General features: G+C 40.0%; 2 protein-coding genes across 2 annotated transcripts; one reads left to right on the forward strand and one right to left on the reverse strand.

Annotated features, from left to right (window-relative positions):
* Positions 1–1,545: 1,545 nt before the first annotated feature.
* Positions 1,546–9,402, reverse strand: MRPL47 (mitochondrial ribosomal protein L47). Its single transcript, XM_039355443.1, has 7 exons — positions 9,250–9,402; positions 7,995–8,137; positions 7,082–7,142; positions 4,025–4,121; positions 2,476–2,606; positions 1,957–2,052; positions 1,546–1,846 (listed from the first exon to the last, which is right to left on the reverse strand). Exons 1-7 carry the CDS (start codon positions 9,336–9,338, stop codon positions 1,738–1,740), a joined length of 726 nt encoding a protein of 241 aa, XP_039211377.1. The 5' UTR covers positions 9,339–9,402; the 3' UTR covers positions 1,546–1,737.
* A 12-nt stretch (positions 9,403–9,414) lies between these two features.
* On the forward strand, positions 9,415–19,191 carry NDUFB5 (NADH:ubiquinone oxidoreductase subunit B5). The gene is made up of 6 exons (XM_039355444.1): positions 9,415–9,659; positions 10,811–10,896; positions 12,319–12,385; positions 16,064–16,125; positions 16,994–17,100; positions 18,805–19,191. The coding sequence occupies exons 1-6, from the start codon at positions 9,533–9,535 to the stop codon at positions 18,923–18,925; spliced, it is 570 nt and encodes a 189-aa protein (XP_039211378.1). The 5' UTR covers positions 9,415–9,532; the 3' UTR covers positions 18,926–19,191.
* Positions 19,192–20,890: the final 1,699 nt, after the last annotated feature.

A 20,890-nucleotide genomic window follows, 5' to 3' on the forward strand; every position in this document is an offset into this window, starting at 1 on the left:
ACTTTTTACCAAGGTATAGCAATTCATCTATTTACTCATGGGGTATGCGTGTGTCATTTATTTATAACTTTAAATCATTCACACCATTTTTCTGGTCAGGCACAACTATCTTAAACTTTGGCATGTTAGTTTCAGGTCTATATTATTCGTTACAATATTCACTACAAAGCACTGGGATTGTTAGACAGCAAATTGGGTCATGTGAATATAAAAAATATAGCTTAATTGGTTCTGACTTAGCATAATGCAGTACTACAAATGCAATTATTAATAGGTCATTAATGGCACAGTGAAAATGGCTGTATTTTCACTGGGCAAATCAAAGTTTTGACCATATGTACATATTTACTGCTGGCTCCCCTCTCTGTCTAAGCCAGTGGTTCTCAACCTTTTTAATGCCGTGACCCCCAACCAGTCGTAAGTCGAGGACTAAACCGGTCGTAAGTCAAGGACTACCCAACCGGTCATAAGTCAAGGACTTTCCCTGCCCGGGAGCGCTGCGCATGCGTGGTGCCGCCCCCTGCGCCGGCCGAGCCGTATCTGGCAAGTGGCAGAGACGGAGCAGGCCGACCACCGGCTGGGCCACCAGCTGGCCCAGCCCAAGGGAGGTAAGGCACCTGCCGGAAAAGGGGAAAAAATGGTGGACAGTCTTGCTTGGCGACCCCCGTGAAATGGTCGATCGACCCCAAATGGGGTCGTGACCCATAGTTTGAGAACCACTGGTCTAAGCTACCTCACAGGGTTGTGTGTGGGGGAGGGGAATAAGGGGGAAGGAGTATCAGATATGTTTTCTGCCTTGAGTTATTTATACAAATAATAAAGGGTGAATAAAAATTCTAAAATAAAGTGAAGAATAAAGGATGCACCAGTACTATATACTTAATGGATCAAAACATTTAATCTTTCTGGCCTAAAAGCAACAGGGGCATCTTAATTAAGAGTCATCATATTTCGGGCTTTAGTAAAATCTAGTCCAATTGCATTTTTGGTCTAATTCTGATTCTCTGAATCTTCAAGAGAATTCCAATTTCTATTTTATTTAAGGTCTATCCCAAAGATGTTCCACCTTGGCAACTTTTAAGACATGTGGATTTCAACTCCCAGAATTCCCCAGCCAGCCATGCTGGTTGGGGAATTCCGTGAATTGAAGTCCATGAGTCTAAGTTGCCATAGTTGGACACACCTAGTCTAGTCAGAGAATTGCAGACAATGCCCAGTCCTTTCTGTTGCAGATGGTATTTATAACAAGCCCGTGGGCTTGACAAGGGAGGAGGGAGCAGCTCTGCCAGCAAACCCAACACCGCCAACCAGCTGGGAGGTCCGCGGCCCATTCCCACCACCGCCAGTGGAAAGCATTCCCAGCGCTGATTTTGTTTGCGACCCATCAAAATAAAGCATCTGTTGAAGCGTTCCTGGATGCCAATCGCCTGTCCTTCTGTTGGGTCTGAGGAGGCTAGGGACCGGTAAGGACATTGACAATTTATAACAGAAGTCAAAAGATTTTTACACTGGAAGCACAGATATAAACAAACAAACAAACAAAAATAATCACAACAGGTATGGAGAAGTTTTATTTTGGTATTGAAAAAATGAGCTTTCCGAACTGACACAATATTTCCCGCCTTAGTGTCTGTTTGTAAGTAATGACTAAAGTCCAAGCATTTGTATCATGTTTTCACTTACTGCAGCCCTCTAGTTATTCCTCTAGTCTTCTCAAATGTCACTTTCAGCTCCATGTTAACTCTGAGATTGTGCGGCTAGAGTTTTTTCCTGTAAACGCTTCTCTCTCCTTCGCTTCTTCTCCTCTTCCTGGTATTTCATGCGCACCCTTTTCTCATATCCAAGTCTGTGGGATGAAAGCGATCACCAGAAGTTACCGTGGAGTGGAAAAGCTATTTCCAATGTAAAAATAATAATAAAAAAATAACATTCACATTTAAAGCATGCTACTATTACCTTATAAAAGGCTTGACATTTGGCAGGAAATAGAATCGTTTCCTCTTGTGCCTTGCGTTCAAGTGCCAAGGAATTGGCCATTCTCTGAAAGTATACCTACCAACAACAGAAATGGGGAAAGTATTTAAGAAAAAACAAAAAACAAAACGATCATCCATTTGCACAGAAACATACCTACAATGTTTTCTTCTTCTAAGTTCTCCTTTTCTGTCAACACAAAGGAAATCATCCTCTAGAGTGGGGGTGGGGCCAGTTTTGGGGCACTCGTCTCTAAAAGGTTCGCCATCACTGATCTAGGTCTACTTTTAACACTAAACGGCAGTGCTCCAGGATGCAAGTTTGTTGCAATTCCTACTTCTGTATCCCAGCTGTTTAGAGCTTACCACAACCAGATAAACATTTTCCTACTTGGTTATCTCTCTTAAGTCTTTCACTGAACCTGGAAAATTATTATTAAATCAAACTTGGCATTTATTCAGTATTTCCCAAATACATCACAGATCTAGTGTGCCAGTTTACCAAATAATACGCCCAAGGAAATCATGTCTCCATTCCCCCGGCCATTCCGTCTCTTGACCAGTCTGCAAAAGTCGCAGAGCGTCTTCCCGTTCCTGAACGACCTGGTCCATTCTTTCCATGGATTTTTTTACCTAAGGGATATAAATCATATATATATTCTCAACATCAATCAAAAGGCACGAGGGTTATTTAGTTTTGTAACCAAGTCTACTAGTTATAGGTTAGATCAGGGGTCTTCAAACCTGGCAACTCTAAGACTTGTGGACTTCAACTCCCAGAATTCCTCAGCCAGTCCTGGCTGGCTGAGAAATTTTGGGAGTTGAAGTCCACAAGTCTTAGAGTTGCCAGGTTTGAAGACCCCTGGGTTAGATTCATACACTGCAGTAAACTATGGCTTTGCCTTAATATAAGGAGGGAAACCATCCAGAATTACTCTTTATAAATGAAAGAATACCTTTCTTGAATTCCTATCTAAGTTAACACCCACTGATATAGACAGGGATAGGGAATGTAAAGAAAAACTTCTCAGTAAAGATTTGGTTTCTTTTATCGTTGAACTTTTATTTGCAGATTATTCATTAATTCATTATTCATTAACCTTACGCCCACCCCCATAAATATACCGAACGTTATCCTGAAATCTTGCTTCATTTATTTTCCCAATATAAACATTTACATTAAACGAATCAGAATTAAGTGAGTCATAAAAACAGCGTTTCGGACAGGGTGTCAAGCAGCCTTCCTCTCTATCATGACTTGAATTGCAAAACCGGGTATGTCTAGTTTAACTAAATTGCAGGATCTAGATATGTCCAGTTTAATGAAGATAAGGACTAGGGATGACATGATTGCAGTGTTCCAATATCTCAAGGGCTGTCACAAAGAAGAGGGAGTCAAGCTATTTTCCAAAGCACCTGAAGGCAGGACAAGAAGCAACATAAGGAAACGTATCAAAGAGAGAAGCAACCTAGAACTAAGGAGAAATTTCCTGAGAGTAAGAACAATCAATCAGTGGAACGGCTTGTCTTCAGAAGTTGTGGGTGCTCCACCGTTGGATGTTTTTAAGAGATTGGACAGCCATTTACCTGGAATGGTATAGGGCAGGGGTAGGCAACCTTGGCTCTTTTATGACTCGTGGACTTCAACTCCCAGAATTCCTGAGCCAGCCATGGATTACAAAACCACCAAAGTCCCTTCCAGTCTGTTATTCTGTATTCTGAATCTAGCTCTGTGCCTGGATCAGATGTTTTCCAGCAAGGTGCAGCTCAGGAATTAATATAGTTTCTGTGTGACTTGCAGGTTCTTTAGGAACCAGATAACCCAAAATATCTTCTCCATTGGCTGCCAAGTTCCACAGAATCAGCACACATGACAAACTACAAGGGCAAATTAGCAGGTCAGAAGGACATCTTGGAATTGAGAACATTTAACGGCTTCCTGGAGCTCATCTCATACTTATAGTAAATCACATAAAACAGTCTTGTATATTACTTCTCAATCTTTAACAAAGAACATGTAATTGCCACTGACATTCCCGACTCTATTTTACCTTTTCCAATCTTTCTGGGCTTGGCATTGGTTCTGCCAGCCGTTTTGCTTCTTGTTCTAATGTTAAAAGCATATTTCGCTCTTTTAGCAGGACATACCTGAGAAAGAGAATTTATTAGCAAGTTACATTACATTGTTAGACAGGATAATGATTCTCAATAAGAAATGGGAGATAGATTTAGGATAGGAGACAGATTATATTGTTCAAACTTACAAGGATTAAATATAATACTATATTTGAATACTTGAAACACACAAATATTCTTCTTGGAAAAATGTGTTCTTGTTTCTATCATTGTGAAACCCAATTTGTCTTTTTTGATTGAGTTATCCAATGAGAATAGCTAAGTTAAGTTTCATCTTAGTGCTTTTATACTGAGCTACAACTGATCACATATTTTAATTAAATGCAAATAGAATGGTACTGCCACACAGCAATATTAACTGAAATATCAATATAACGGTAATCATATTAGTCACATAAGAAAATTATTCTTATTAGATGCAGCTGAACTTTGTTGTGAAATTGTGAAATGTGAAATTCTGCTAGCTATCCTCACCTGCTGCTTTTAGAACATCGTTCTCCCTCTGAGTTGCTCAAAGATGCAATGACAGGAGAAGCCACACCAGGTAGAGTTTCCCCACTAGTTTAACTTTTAGATCTACTAGCCCTCTGCCTGCAATAGCTCCTTCTTCTAGCCTTCTCCTTCCTTCCAATCCACCACTTATGTCCCTTCCATCCTATTCTCATATCTCTTTTCTTCTATGACTCCACTATTTATAATTTCCTTATATTCCTGTCCTATGGACTCTTGCCTTTCTAAACGCTCTTCCTTTAGGCGCATTTTACTCTTCATGTGCGCTCCTTAGATATTTTTGCACTTCAGCATTTATGTTTCCTCATTCTTGTCCCTTTTCAACTTAAACCCTCTTCACCTTTTAAAAAAAATTGTGGTTGTAAGTAGTCCTCGACTTACAACTACAATGAAGCCCAATGTTTCTGTAGCTAAGTGAGATAGTTGAGTTTTGCCCCATTTTACAACCTTTCTTGCCCCAGTTGTTAAGTGAATCACTGTAGTTGTTAAGTTAGTAACACAGTTGTAAACTGAATCTGGCTGTCATGGTTCCGACAGATGAAACTCTTCAAAAGAACTTTGAGGCATTGTTTACCTTAAAGAATCTTTTATTCGAGTAGCATAATATCGGCACGGCATAATCGAAGCCAAAAACTGAATTCCCCTCCCCTGAACACATAGTATCAAAGCACAATTCCCACCTCCAATTAACAGTCATAAATCACATTCCCAATTAGCTTGAAGTGTGGGATTCCTCTTGAGCTCTCCAGCCCAATTTCTTATCAACTCTGGTTACAATAACCTTGTTTCTCAGGCTAGGTTTAGTGTTGTTATGTCTAGCTGGACTCTCGTTCACATCCCCCCCTCCCAGCATCATCCAACTCTAAAAGCAAAAGGTAAAAGATGGCTACATTTCTATCTGTTGTCAATGCAAAAACATCCAATGTTAGCAGCGTTGACACTGGCTTCCCTATTGAGTTTGCTTGTCAGAGGTGATCATGCAAAAGGTGATCGTGTGGCTCCAGGACACTGCAACCATCATAAACATGAGCCAATGGCCAAGTATCCAAATTTTGATCACATGATCATGGTGATGCTGCAATAGTGGCAAGTATGAAAAACAGTCATGTCATTTTTTTCCGGTGCCATTGTAACTTAGAACGGTCACTAAAGGAAAAGTTGTAAGTTGAGGACTACTTCTATTGCCCATTCTGAAATCTTCTCCTATACCACATGCCCTTTTCTCTTCTCATTTATGGCTTAAAACCTGTGTAAATCCCAGCCAAATGAATAATCTTTATTGACGTATTTATTACATTTAAAATGTGCTAGGACAGTGATGGCAAACCTTTTAGAGACTGAGTTCCCAAACCGCAACCCAAAATCCACTTGTTTCTTGCAAAGTGCCAGGGCCGCATCAGCATTGTGGTGCCCTAGTGGGGGGGCGGGGCAGGGAAGCGCCTCTGAGTGCCGCCTCTGGCACGCAAAAACCAGGGGTGCAAAAATGGGCCACTACCGCGCCGTGGGGTGCAGATGTAAGGTGCTGCACCACGCAAGAACGGGGCAGGGCTAGTATCATGCAGGCACTAACTCTGCCCCATTTGCAGCGTGTGAGTGCTTGCGGCCCTTTGTGCGCATGCATGCATGTGCAATGCTTCCCCTTCCCTTTTCTTCCAGTCCACCAATCGACAATGGTTGGTGACTTCTGCTCTACCACCTCTACTTGAGCTTGCTAGTTGGCCGCTTCGCCTCCTTTGTGCTGGGTGGGGCTCCTGCTCTGGGAGGCAGTGGCGGCCTGCTGCTGGCGGTGGTAGCGCACATGCCATCAGAGAGGGCTCTGAATGCCGCCTCTGGCACGTGTGCCATAGGTTCGCCACCACTGTGCTAGGATTTCAGGAGATGAAACCAATATCCTTCGTTCTTTCTTCTTCAATTTTTTCCCATAGCAATCCCATGACATTGGTTGGGCTGAGGGAGTGTTCAACTCAGTTATCTGGTCACCTTTTGCAGCTAAGGATGGACTTGAACTGGATTTTCCTGGCCCTACTCCAACCTCTGAAGTACTATACCACAGTCTCTCCATTGACACTTCCCTCAAAAAATCTGAGCTACAAACTTCTAATTTTTATGAATATCTAGAGCAGTGGTTCTCAACCTTTCTAATGCCGTGACCCCATAATATAGTTCCCCATGTTGTGGTGACCCCCAACCACTTATACATCACCGGGTGCCAGGGGCGTGGCCAAAGAAAAGGGGGAAAAATGGCGGCCTTGTTTGGCGACCCCCGTGAAATGGTCGTTTGACCCCAAATGGGGTCCCGACCCACAGGTTGAGAACCACTGATCTAGAGATATGACAAAAGCAAAAGGCTTTGTGGTTGCAAATGAAATCTAAAATGTATTTTTGAAATGGGTAAGCAGTTCTTCAAATAACTCGTCACAAGGAAAGGACAGGCCTCTTAAGTCATACAAAGAAACACTCACCAAAGCTTATGCAAATCGTCGCTGCTTTTGCCTCGAAGTTGTTCGACAGTCCAGGAATCTCCTGTGGAAGCCACAAAGCAAAGTAGAGCAAGAACATTTTCCTGAAAGTCTCATGATCTTAAGACTATACTAACTTTTACTCTGTGCTGATTAAGCAGAAAGAGCTAGTATTTTGGTAGCTATTCAAAGGTTTTCTTTTAAAAGCTGCATATTCTGAAATCTAGTGTCCAATACTACTTATATTTTATATCTCTTCTCCTGTTAAATAGAGGACTCTTTTCAGTTTGCTGTTTTTCTGTTGTTTTATTTAACTATTCTATATTATCTATATTTTAAAAGTCAACCTATTGTCAGCTTCCCTGGATTTTTATTGAAAAGCAGCACACTTTCCCCCCATTATGAATTTTTGGATGATGCACAAAAACTTCCCTTAGAAACCACTCAGACAAACAATTATATATTTATGGCTTTGGACCACCATTTTAAAAGGAAACCTTGTTTTTTGGCAAGTGGAGCTACCCCACTGATCATTGGTAATTGCAGCTTGTACCAGAGCCACTCAAAACAAATCAACAAAAATAATTTATAGCATACATTTTGCGTGCAGGAGAACTTTAAAAAATGTAAAGCATATTAAAATCAGGAAAAGGGCTATGAAATTATTTAGGGCAATGTAGAACATTTTTACTTATGCATAAGTAAATCCAAAACATACAATACAAATAGCTATAATCCATTTTTTTTATTTTTATTTAAAGGCACAGATCTGACAATCAGACTAATGCTGAAATATCCACTTTTGAAAAAAAATGGATTCTATGAGCAGCAATTTTTACAAATTGACACTCAGCATGCACTGTTGCTGAATCTCTTATAATACTACCTCGTTGTCTTATTTACAAGAGTATCTTACCTGATTTAACCTCCTTTCCCCAGTTTTTGGGGTCATCAAAAAATTCCTCCAACCCATTCCGAGATACTGATGTATGCAGCAACACAGAACAGGGACAAATCTTCACTTCTGTAAACTTTTTTGGCCAATCACCAATGATACCTCTGAACAAAAAAAAGGTCAGAATTGTTTTAACAACATTTGAAGCATATACAAAAGTCAGATTTGGTCCCAGAAGGGTTTTTTTTTTTCCTCTTAAGCATGTACATTCAAAATATTTCTTTTGATAAAATACTATCTAGTTTCAGAAGCACCAATGGCGTTATTGTCAGTCACTTGGCTAAAAACTATTCTCTCTAGTTAAAAGTAAATTGTTCAGGTTTTACAGGTAGTTCTCGACTTACAACCACACCTGAGCCCAAAAATTCTGTCACTGAGGCAGTTGTTAAGTGAGTTTTGCCCCATTTCAAAACCTTTCTTGCCAGTTGTTAAATGAACCACTGCAGTTTTTAAGTTAGTAACACGATGTAAAGTGGACTCCCCATTGACTTTGGTTATCAGAAGGTTGCAAAAGGTGATCACATGACATTGCAACCATCATAAATATGAATCAGTTGCCAAATGTCTGAATTTTGATCATGTGACCACGGGGATGCTGCAACAGTGGTAAAGAGTAAAAAACAGTTATAAGTCACTTTTTTCGGTGCCACTGTAAGTTTGAATGGTCATTAAACGAATGGTTGTTAAGTTGAGGACTACCTATACTTATTTAACTGAGGGAAGCTGAATGGTTTTAAATAGTAGAACAACCTGCCTCCAGAAGCGGTGAATGCTCCAACATTGGAAGTTTTTAAGAAGAGACTGGACAACCATTTGTCCAAAATGGTAGGCTTTCCTGCCTGAGCAGGTGGTTGGACTAGAAGACCTCCAAAGTCCCTTCCAACTCTATTATTATTATTATTATTATTATTATTATTATTATTATTATTATTATTATTATTATTAATAATAATAATAATAATAATAAATAGAGGAACCAGTCCCTGGCATTACCAATTTTTTTCCCTAGCAAGCTCATACTTTCACGAGGTTTACATTATCAAGGTCTATTTTCCAGAGAAGCTTCAATCCTATTATATGCACCTTCCTCAAAATGCATTTCCTGGCCAGGGAGGCTCCCCTCTTCGCCATCATTCGCAAGGACAGCACTTTCTCCTGCAAGGCCTCAAAGCCAATTTGCAACCCCGGCTCTTTCCCCGCTCGACAGGACCCCCACCTGGAAGCCGAAGCCGCCGCACCGCCTCGACTCACACCGGTCACCTGAAGCACCGAGGATAACCGTCGGCAAACCACCGTCAGCGCCATGACGCCTCCGCCGTCTTCCCATAAGGCCCTTCCTGGGCATTCGATGAAGCCTCTCTAGCTGTTTTCTTCTCGGTGGTACTTTCTCACCGCCCACCGCCGCCCGGTCCAAAGATGGCGGCAGCGCGACTTCAGCAGTGAGCGTCGCGGCAAAGTACGACTGCGAGCTTCACGGCTCGCGGCTTGCCCCATCCGAGATGGCGGCCATGAGTCTCCTGCTTCGAACGGTGGCCAGGGCAGGGGTCCGGCAACCGCTGACCTTGTCTGCGTGGCTCGGGCGGACTGCCTTGCTGGGCCCCAGTGCCAGTCGCTCCGGAGTGATCGGTAGGGACGGGCTTGGGTGGCAGGAGATGCTCGGCGACTTCCCTTCCAATTGACCTTGGAAGCGGACAGAGCGGGGAAAGATGTCGAGATGCCCCTGAAGGTGGCGGGGGAGTGCCCTTCCTCTTGCAGGAGCTTCACCTGTTGAGTTTCTGCCTGTGGTGCAGTAGGATTGAAAACATGGGAGTGGGACTAGCCACAATCTCAGAAACGAAAGTGAGAGCCTGAGCCAACGTTGGTTTTCTAGCCCAACATCGGTTTATTTATTAGATTTCCACCCGCCTTTCCTTCAGGAGCTCCTAATTTTTCTTCACAACAGCCTTGTGAGGTAGGTTGGCTGAGCTCCTGAGTCCTTGTCAAAATGCATTTTCTTTCGAAGCTGTGCTCAGATTATAAGGAGCTGATGCTCCTGGCCCTGTTTCTTTTTAAATGTATATTATGAATAAACAAAACTGACATTCAAGGTGGCCAAAGAAAGACAGATCTAGATGCCAACAAAACATAGGTAGTCCTTGATTTACAACAGTTCACTTAATGACTATTTAAAGTTACAAGGCACTGAAAAAAGTGACTTATTACCATTTTTCACACTTAGAACTTGCAGTATCCACATAGTAATGTGATAAAAAATCGGATGCTTAGCAACTGGTTCATATTTATGATGGTTGCAGTGTCCTAGGGTCATGTGATCACTTTTTGTGATCTTCTGACAAGCAAAGTCAGCAGGGAAGTTAGATTCACTTAACAACCATATTTCTAACTTAACAACTGCAGTGATTCACTTAACAACTATGACAAGAAAGATCATAGAATGGGGCAAAACTCAATGAGAGTCTTGCTTATCAATAAATATTTGGTGTTCAGTTTGGTCATAAGTTGAGGACTATCTGTATACTGTAATCTTTACAACTTTGCTACTACCTAATGATTGTCTGTTGGGACCCGAGATCTAATAACCCCAATATGACCATTCAAACCAAGGACCTTTTTTCTCATTCATGTGGAAAAGAATTGGATAGGTTCCCCTATTGCAGAATAGCTGTGTGTGAAAGGCATCCTGAAAAATAAGACAACAATTTCAGAACTTTTTGCGCTCTGAAAAGATTGCAGAAAAAACTGTTGACTTGTATTAAAATGCCAATTTAATTTTTCAGTTTCACTGCGACATGCCAGCGACTTCAAAAAGATGTTTTTCATCAGAGCAACACGGTTTTATGATAACCGGTTTCTGAGATTACTGGTAAGTTTAGGATTAAGGTCTGGAAAAAGAGCAGAGAGAGAAAAACAATTTTAGATGGCGTGAGGAGAAGTATAGTCTTCAAATCGTAGGAATGACTAGTTTCACTTTATTCCATTTTTCTCCAGTACTATCTAATACTGGGCACCATACTTTAAGAAGGATTTGGAAATCCGAGTGGACTGACAGAGGAGTAAAAATTAAATGTTGATGGAAAGAGGTTGAAGGAGTTGGTAATGTTTTCTAAGAAGGCTGAGGTAACAGTAACGATACAGTACAACAGACTTGAAAGGACCATAGAGGTCCTCTAGTCCAACCTCTCTGCTCAAGCAGGAGACCCTATACCAGAGGTCTTCAGGCACGCTGGCTGAGGAATTCTGGGAGTTGAAGTCCACAAGTCATAAAAGGGCCAAATTTGAAGAACCTGCCCTATACCATTTCAAACAAAAGGCTGTCGAGTCTTAAAAACTTCCAGTTGATGGAGCACCCACAGCTTCTCCAGGCAAGCCATTCCACTGATTGTTCTCACTGTCAGGCAATTTCTCCTTAGTTCTACTTTGGATCTCTTTTTGACAAGTTTCCCTCTGTTATTTCTTGTCCTGCCCTCAGGTGCTTTGGAGAAAAGGTTGACTCCATCCTCTTTGGCAGCTCCTCAAAGATTGGAAGACCGCTATCATGTCATCCCTAGTCCTTAATTAGCCTTTGTTAGACTAGACATGCCCAGTTCCTGCAACTGCATTTATTGTATGTTTCCATTCCCCTAATCATCTTTGTTGCTGTACTCTGAACTCTTTCTAAAGTCTCAGCATCTTTAGAAAGAGTATTATGTTATGGGGTGTTATTTTAGCTTTCTTCAAATACCTGAAATGTTGCACAAAAGAAAGTTATTTTTTTCCCTCTGTAGGACACCCAAAATCATGCAAACCTAAAAAGCAGATTCCATAAGTGTGTTAAGAAAGCCTTTCACACAGAATAGTTTGATAGTGGATCTAATTATTCTGAGAAGTGATAAACTCTCCTTACTGGAGGTATTAAAGAGCAGACTAATTAGCCATTTGTCAAGGATACTTTAATTTAGATTCCTTTCTTGCTCTGGGGCCATAAATAAAATGAATGAAATAAATTTGGATTCCTATACTGAACCATACTTTCTAAGTGTTCCTAAAATCCTATTGCATTTAATCTTCCAGTGATCCTGAAAACTCAAGAGAATTTTCTTGCATATAAGTCAGGGTGGGAGAAATACCTGCTCAGGCAGCTAGGGTTTCCTGCCTGAGCAGGGGGTTGGACTAGATGACCTACGAGGTCCCTTCCAACTTTACTACTATTACTAATAATTCAGCTGCTAGGTGCATAAAGAGTGAAAAATTTGTGGGCTTGCTTTGTACTGACTTTGCTGTCTCCCCTCCTTTTTTAAAAAAACAGAATTGGTATGCTCTGCTAACTGGAATTCCGGTGCTGCTTATTGTAGCCTTTGTTAATATCTTTATTGGTAAGTACTTCTGCACCTTAGAATCTTTTGTTCTGTTTTATACTGCAGAATATTGCAGATAACTATATCATTTCTGAATGCTGTTTCAGTGATATTGGATTAATTCTGTTTTCCCTGGACAAGACAAGAACCATCAGTTAAATGTGTATGGAGATTCTGTCATCCACATCATAAGTTGTTCTAAAGGTGCTTTTTCCAAAAGACAACTGGACTTTCTTGTTTTTTTTTTCCTTTGAAAACATTTTGTCTCTCATCCAAGATGCTTCTTCAGTTCTACCTGACTGGTAGAGAATGAAAGGATTTATAGCGAAATATTTCCAAAGGCGGGGGGGGGGGAGAATCAAGAAAGTCTGTGTGCGTTTGGGAAGAACCATTAGCACATTCATTTCCATTATGTATCCTCCAGATATATGGATTTCAAATCAATTCCCTTGGAATTTTAGAAATTTCAGTCGAATTAATTACCAGCTTGATGAGGGCTGAGCTCCAGAATTTTTTAAAAAGCCTCTGAGAAAAAGTTTCTTGATAGTTTTCTGCTTTTTCTTGATTTATGAAATTGATAATGGACTACATCATGTTGCATCTTTATGGCTCTCTTTATTATAATAAGGTTTGGCTTAATTAAATCTAAAATTTCTAGGCTTCCGGTTTCGTCACGCAGCCACCATGGACGGCTGGGAGATCTGTCTCTCCCCCGTTCAGTTTTGCATCGCTGGGGGGCCCTGAAAAGGGCCGAAAATCACCCTGGAGTGGCGACCAGCAAGAAGGGGCTTTTGCTGGATCGCAGGAGAGCAGCAACTTTCCTGTTAGACCTGCCAATTCCTCCAAACCTGCGGACAAAAGGACCGGCCATAGAAATATGGCTCGTCCCTAGGCTGCTAACAGCCGAAGTCACATTAACATCTGGCAACTTCAAAGCAGCGTGGAAAGGATTGGGTGAGATCTGCCTCTCTTACATCCTAATTACTTAATTACCTGCATAAGCTGCTAAAGTACTTTCCCCCCTATGGTGAGGGAAGGGGGATTTTAGCCCTCCCTCCAGAAACAGTGGCTATCAACCACTTGGGAGTCTAAAACATTGGGAAAAATACTGGGATCCTAATTGGAATTCTATTTTTTAAAATTGGTGGATTATAAGACTTGTAACTTTATGTTCTCTATTTTTTTCTTCTTCAATGATTTTTACTCTAACTATTATTGAAGATTTGGGTTCTTTTTTTCCCCTTAAAATAGAGCGGAAAAAGAAAACTGAAAAGATCTAACTAACTCTGAGATGACATTTGCTGGCTAAATTTGAGATTGTAATCTGCTATTCTTTAAGAGAGACTTGTTGATTGCCTTGAAAACAGATAAGATACAAAGTAACCTTGAAGCACCATCTGCAAGAAACTCAGCTCAGCTTTTTACTTGGTAGACTTTCTGATTGTAAGTTTTTTGTTTGGTTTAATGCACGACAATGGAAGAAGAACAGGAATGGATTTCTCCCACAGAGGAAGTACAGGAACAAATTCTTTATATGTTAAAAGCAATTATCCAAACTGTCCGTACGCAAGCTCAAACTATGACTTCAACTAAAGAATCATCTATACAGAATTCTATAGAGAAGGGGAAACAACCAAATGTTATGACAGAAGACTTAGATACTCAACAAATACAAACATGGAGAGGAAACTGATAATAGAGAACAAGGAAAGGACTTTTCTTATAAACCAGAAGGAATTTGAAGACAAAAAAGAAAAACAGATGAAAGACAAGATAAATACTTTGGGACAACTGCATCGAACTGGAAAAATAAAGAGACGTCAAACCAGCTAGCTCTTAAGAAAACAGCAACTGAATGTCTTTATCAATATCAAACAATAGTTACAACAATACAAGGAGACCTTTTTGATGATTTAAAAGCGAAGATAGGAAAGATGATTTGGCAGAGGAAAAAAGCTAGAATTAGACTGTAAGGGATTGGGGTTTTGATCTATATATGAGATCTAAAATAGAATATATTTAAATGGATAGAATATGTATTTTGAACATAAGATATTGTAATGATTTGAGATAAAAAAATTGGTTTTATAAAATCTAGAAATATAAATATCGAAATAGGAATATTATATTGTCTTATTAGTTTGTTAAGATATATGATAGAATTTACATATAAGGTCTGTATTTTAAATATTAGATCATATGAGGAATTTGATAAAGGAATTGTGTTTAATTAAAATTTGGAAAAAAGATAAATATTAAATGTTAAATTAAAATATTAAGGGAAAATCAATTACCAGGTTACTGATTTGCTAAAAGTTTGAATGTTTATAGATAACTAAGACTTGAATTTAAGATATTGTCATGAGTTGAGACACAGGTTAAATAAAACTTAGAAGTATAAATACTAATAATTAAATTCGTATATTAGCTTGTGGTATAAATGCTGATAGTTTATTTATTTATTTATTTTCTCTTTTTCTGGAAAGGAAGAAAGGAAAGAAGTAGAAAAAGGAAAAGAAAAGAAAAATTATTAGCCCTAAATATGAGATTTGAGACTGAGAAATTGGGATCATTTAAAATCTGGAAATGATAAAGATTAAACGTTAAATTTAAATATTAATGCAAAATTAAAGTTAAGAAAAACTTATTAGGTTATTGTCTAAAAGATGGAATGTCAAATTAATTAAGATATGTATAGACCAGTAGTTCTCAACCTGTGGGTCGGGACCCCATTTGGGGTCGAACAACCATTTCACGGGGGTCGCCAAACAAGGCTGTCCACCATTTTTTTCCCCTTTTCTTTGGCCACGCCCCTGGCACCCGGTGATGTATAAGTGGTTGGGGGTCACCACAACATGGGGAACTGTATTATGGGGTCGCGGCATTAGAAAGGTTGAGAACCACTGGTATAGACTGAAGATTATTGATGACTATTAGAAAGGTATTTTTTTGTTTGATTGCTAGAATAAGAATTATATTGATCTGAATATGATAGTAGATCTTATGGGGGAAAGAGGGAATTTGTTGTTGTAATACTTTGAGATTTGTACTGATGATATTTAAATGTAATGGAATTAACGATGCTCAACCGCCACACTTCTTTTCAAATAGGTAAATGCAATACTGGAAAATTAATAAAAAACTTGGACATGTAAAAAAAAATCTAAAACTTCTAGCTTTCTGGATGTATGTTCAGAATGCTTTTTTATTTGTTTGCTTCTTTTTTTATGCTGTGGCCTAAAGTTGCTTTCTTAATTACATCCTATTGTGATATATCCTGATTGGGAATTCCCTTTTCCTTTGGATAATCTTGTCATTTTAATTTATTAGAAATGCTTTCAATTGTCTCCTTCTATAGAATCATTTTTTTAAATATCAATTAAAATGATAACAAAGATCATTATTGGCATGGTACAAAATGTGAATTGAAACATCAAAAGAAAGTATTGCATAATCTTTGATGTGTATAAATACAAGACATGTTACATATTTTATTTTTAAATAGCTATGAAAGCTATTCACCATTGAATGGTGAATAAATATGCATTCAATAGGATTACAAATGTACAATTTATTCTTCCATTAGGCTGATAATAAATTGTGACTGGCAACATTTGTTGACTTCACATTCTTCCATCAGTATCCTTTTTGCATGTCTGTTGCAGACTTAAACATAATGACCTTGTCTCTGCTTAGGTGAAGCTGAATTGGCTGAGATCCCAGAAGGTTATATTCCAGACCATTGGGAGTATTATAAGGTAAGTACAAAACTTGAAGAAAAAAAATTGTGAATTTTGTAAGTCAGCCTTAAGAGAATAAAGCTCTTGAAATTTAGATTTGGCAAATTTGTAATTGGTTTCATGTTTTTATTCTCCAATTTGCTGTATTGATTATGACGAAATGTTATATGTCAACGCTGCAACGAACCTGGCTGAAACCATCTTGCTCATTTTCGGTTGCCACAAGAATGGGGGGGGGGGGCAGGATGATGGAGTTTTTATGCTAGTCTAAACAATTCTCTGTCCCGTGGAAACCAAGGTCATTCCTGTTCGTTAGACTGGGGGCTGAGCATTATGTTAGAAAGCACACCAAACTATTCTATTGGGAAACGTAGTTGATTGCATGTGGGAAGTTTAACTTTGTAATATTGTAACTTTTGGGAGGGAACTTTAATCTTGGTTTCACTTTTGACCATGCTGATACTTTGTAACCAATAAACATGTTCTTAGAGGAAAACTCAAGCCTCGGAGTTCTGTTTTAATTGGACTCATCTATCGGAACCATCACATTATATTTAATTATGTGTATGCATGATATTGTTAAGAATCGTATTCACAACTGAATGAATTTCTAGAGAATCTGTTTTCATTTAAACCAAGAACCTAGCAACACCTCTGCATGGTGACATATGGCATATGAGAAATGTCAGAGGAAATATTGGAAGCTGACATTGGGGTGGTTCTGAAAAGCACTATAGTTAGTGGAAGGTAGATTGCAGACTTTCATTTTTCAAAGCTTTTGGATGTTGGTCCAGCCAGCTGATGCCGGTAGCTTCCTTCTGCAAGCAAAATACAATAGCGGCGATCATTAATTATTTTGTAATGCCTGCTTTGGTTTTCCTTCCAGCATCCTATAAGTCGGTGGATTGCACGCTACATCCATGATCCCCCTGAAAAGGAATACGAAAAGGGAATGGCTAAGTTATATATTGAATATGAAAAAAGGAAATTAAGGTAGGATAAACTAGAAATGTATCTATGTTTTTTGTTTCTTAACAAAAATTCTGAACAATTGTTTCAGGTGTGAGCTAGAAGCTGAGCACTGTTTTATTTATTTAGTTACCACTTGTTTAATGCAGTTCCAACCTACCTTCCCTCTAGAACAGTGATGGCGAACCTTTTAGAGACCGAGTGCCCAAACTGCAACCCAAAACCCACTTATGTATCGTTGGGTGCTGGGTGGGTGTGGCCCATTGGGTGGGTGTGGCCCATTGGGTGGGCATGGCTGTGATGGTAACGGCAGACTGGGCGGGACTAAAAAGTTCAATCAATCAATTCCAACTTTGCAAGAACTTTTTTTCCTGTGAGAAGTTGAAATTGATTGATTGAATCTTTTTTTTTTTTTTTTGCACACAGCGGCAGAGGCCTAAAGCAAAAAGGTTTTATAAAACCCAGCTGAAGGCCTAGGACTGGGGTGACGGCTCGCGTGCCCACAGAGAGGACTCTGAGTGCCGCCTCTGGCACGCGTGCCATAGGTTCGCCACCACGGCTCTAGAAGCTCAAGACAATACATATGGGGAGGACCGAATATTAAATGATAAAGGGAACAATAGATGCCGTCATGTATTATATCATATTTTGCTTTTCCTATCATCCAGATATTCCTTAAACCCCCCCCCCCATTCTTTCTTTCTGTGTAAAGAATACGGATATCATCATATTATCATCCTACAGTACAGGGAGTCCTCAATTTATGCCAAGTGAGCCCAAAATTTCTATAGCTAAGTAAGATAGTTGTTAAGTGAGTTTTTGCCCCGTTTTCTTGCCATAGTGGTCAAGTGAATCATTGCAGTTGTTAAGTGAGTAACATGGTTGTTAAGTGAATTTGGATTCCCCATTGACTCTGCTTGCCAGAAGGTCACAAAAGGTGAACACGTGACCCCGGGACACTGGAACCGTCATAAATACATGCCAGTTGCCAAGAGTCTAAATTTTGATCACTTGGCCGTGTGGAAAAAAACAAGTCATAAATCCCTTTTCTCAGTATCGTGGCTACTTAAAATGGCCACTAAATGCTTGTAAGTTGCGGACTACCCGTTCTTTTCTTTCCTGATTAACCAACTCATTAAAGCAACCACATCTCTATTCAAACTGGAGAGGAAGCTGTCTGAAAGCAGCCACGGGATAGTTTATCCCTTCCTGATAGATATGGAGCAGTAGGAAACCTTAAGTCTATAATTTAGTCTGGCTTCCCCCAGTTGGGTTGCTTTAAAGGGGCATGGCCTTTAGGCCTTAGATCAGAGGTAGGCAACCTTGGCTCTTTTATGACTCGTGGACTTCAATTCCCAGAATTCCTGAGCCAGCTATGCTGAGGGGAAAGGGAAAGGTTTCCAAGCTGAGCCATGCTGGCTCAGGAATTCTGGGAGTTGAAGTCCAAGAGTCATAAAAGAGCCACGGTTGCCTACCCCTGCTTTAGATTTTTCAGCAATGGCCATGCTTCCTGTGGAAGTCTGGAAGTCCATATGATTGGAGGTCAACCAGGTTGGGGCAAGGAGCTTAGTAAAAGGAACACAGGTATCCAGGAGCACATAGTTTTCCATCTCTGCCTGTCTAAGTTAAACACAGTCCATTTTCTGTGCTACTGAAATATAATCATGTGGCTGATGTTAGAAAAGATTATTTCAGAGTTTCTTTTTTCTCTTTCCTTTTCTTTAACAGGAAATTGGAAGCAGACGCAAATAAGCTGATGTTCCGCAGGGGGGATGGACCATGGCATGAATTTGAAGTCCCAGGCACGTCTATGATTGATTATTCTCCTAAAGCAAGACCTGATTTCTGAGCATTTCAGCTGGAATCTCCGGCTGGCATCCCTGCAGGGCAGTTAAAATGTGTAATGTATACCTAACTTAAATCAAAATGTGCGCTGCCCAGAATAGTCACCAAGTTGGGCGGCCTTACATGTGTAATTAAATAAATAAATGTTCTGATTCAGTAACCCCCTTGTACTAGCTTGTATTAGCTGTAATCCTTTCCCACACCCTCATTTGCTGTATCTTTTTTATGTGTGTACTCCAGAATAAACCCCAATCGGTTCTGTCTAGTTCCCTACAGGCTTCTGATTTTATTTATATTCTGCCTTTCATTCCAGAGCACAAAGAGGCGTAGCTAGTCAGATGGGTTGGGCCAAGAAAATAACTGGCCCAGATCAACCAGCTGAATGACTTTGGGACTTCAAAAAAGTTATTTACAGTCCAACCTCAAAGATGTGACTGCGGCTCCTCTGGATAATGTGATTGGCCAGGAGGGCCATTGCGCAGTTGCGGGTTGTGTGACAGTTACGCCCTTTTCTGGACCAACATTCCCTGCTCACAGTCACTCACGCCCTAGTTACCTCTTGGCTATCGCAATATGCTGTACATGGGGCTGCCCTTGAAAAGCATCTGGAAGCTCCAATTGGTTCAAAATGCAGCAGCCCACATGGTTTTGTACAGACTCAGGTGTGTCCCTTTGTCACCTTTCCCGCCAGAGCTGCATTGGCTGCCTATTTGCTTCCACGTGCAAATCAAGGGGCTGGTTGTCACCTTTAAAGCCCTCCATGGCTTATGACCGGGTTATCTGAGGCACCATCTCTTCCGGGCTACATCTACCTGATCCACTTGAGTAGAGAGGCAAGGAAGCTACGTGGTGGGACCCCAAAGAAAGGCTTTATCCATGGTTCTTCCTTCCCTGTGGAATATCCCTGCAGAGATTAGACTGGACCCCAATTTGTAAGGCCTTGAAAACCTGGTTTTGCCAACAGGCCTTAGGAACCCAAAGTGTTATTTGCTTAACAACCACAACAGCTTATAGATAGTCCTTGGTTTACAACCATTTGTTTAGTGACCATTTGAAATTACAAAGGCACTGAAAAAAGTGACTTGTGAATGTGTTTCACACTTAAGACCGTTTCAGCATCCCCATAGTCACATGATCAAAATTCAGATGCTTGGCAATTGACTCATATTTATGATGGTTACAGTGTCCCGGGGTCGTGGGATCCACTTTTGCAACTTTCTGACAAGCAAAATCAATGGGGAAGCCACATTCACTTAACAACTGTGTTATTAACTTTACAACTGCAGTAATTCAATTTAACAACAATTTAGGAAAGGTCGTAAAATGGGGCAAAAATCACTTAACAACTGTCTTGCTTAGAAATAGAAATTTTGGGCTCAATTCTGGTTATAAGCTGAGGACCACCTGTATTGATTTTGGTAGCAAAAAAATGAAGAACGTTGCTGTAGGATTCTATTTCATATCATTTTCATAAGTCCTAGTAAAGACAGTGTCCAACTATTTGGATATACACAAGCTATGAATCCTTTTTTTCGTACCATACTCTGCTCAGATCAGACCACTGTGTCTTCAGAATCCAGTTAGCATAGATTTTGCTAGCTGGGAAATTTCAACAGCCTCAAATGGAAAGGACTAATTTGAAAAGATTCCCCCACATACTAAGTGCTTTTGAGATGTGAGCTCAGAAGCAACCTTCTTAAAAGGAAAACTGTACACACAGTTTTAATGTACTGTATTGCAAGCAGTAATGTACAGTACTCATTATCCCCAAAGGCTACATCATACAACCTGGATCATTTAAAAGCTTTTAAGATAAATAATCTACCTCAAATGTATGTCTGAGTTTTCAATTAGAAGCCAAAATTATTGCTCCAGCTGTATGTATTATTTCTGATAGCTTGTAATACATCCACACAGCAAAAGCTACTCACCTTTCTAATAAAAAGTGTATTGCACAAGAATAAAATCC

This window comes from Crotalus tigris, unplaced genomic scaffold, assembly GCF_016545835.1.
Source record: "Crotalus tigris isolate CLP2741 ecotype Arizona unplaced genomic scaffold, ASM1654583v1 scf7180000018690.2240587, whole genome shotgun sequence".
NCBI lineage: Eukaryota > Metazoa > Chordata > Lepidosauria > Squamata > Viperidae > Crotalus > Crotalus tigris.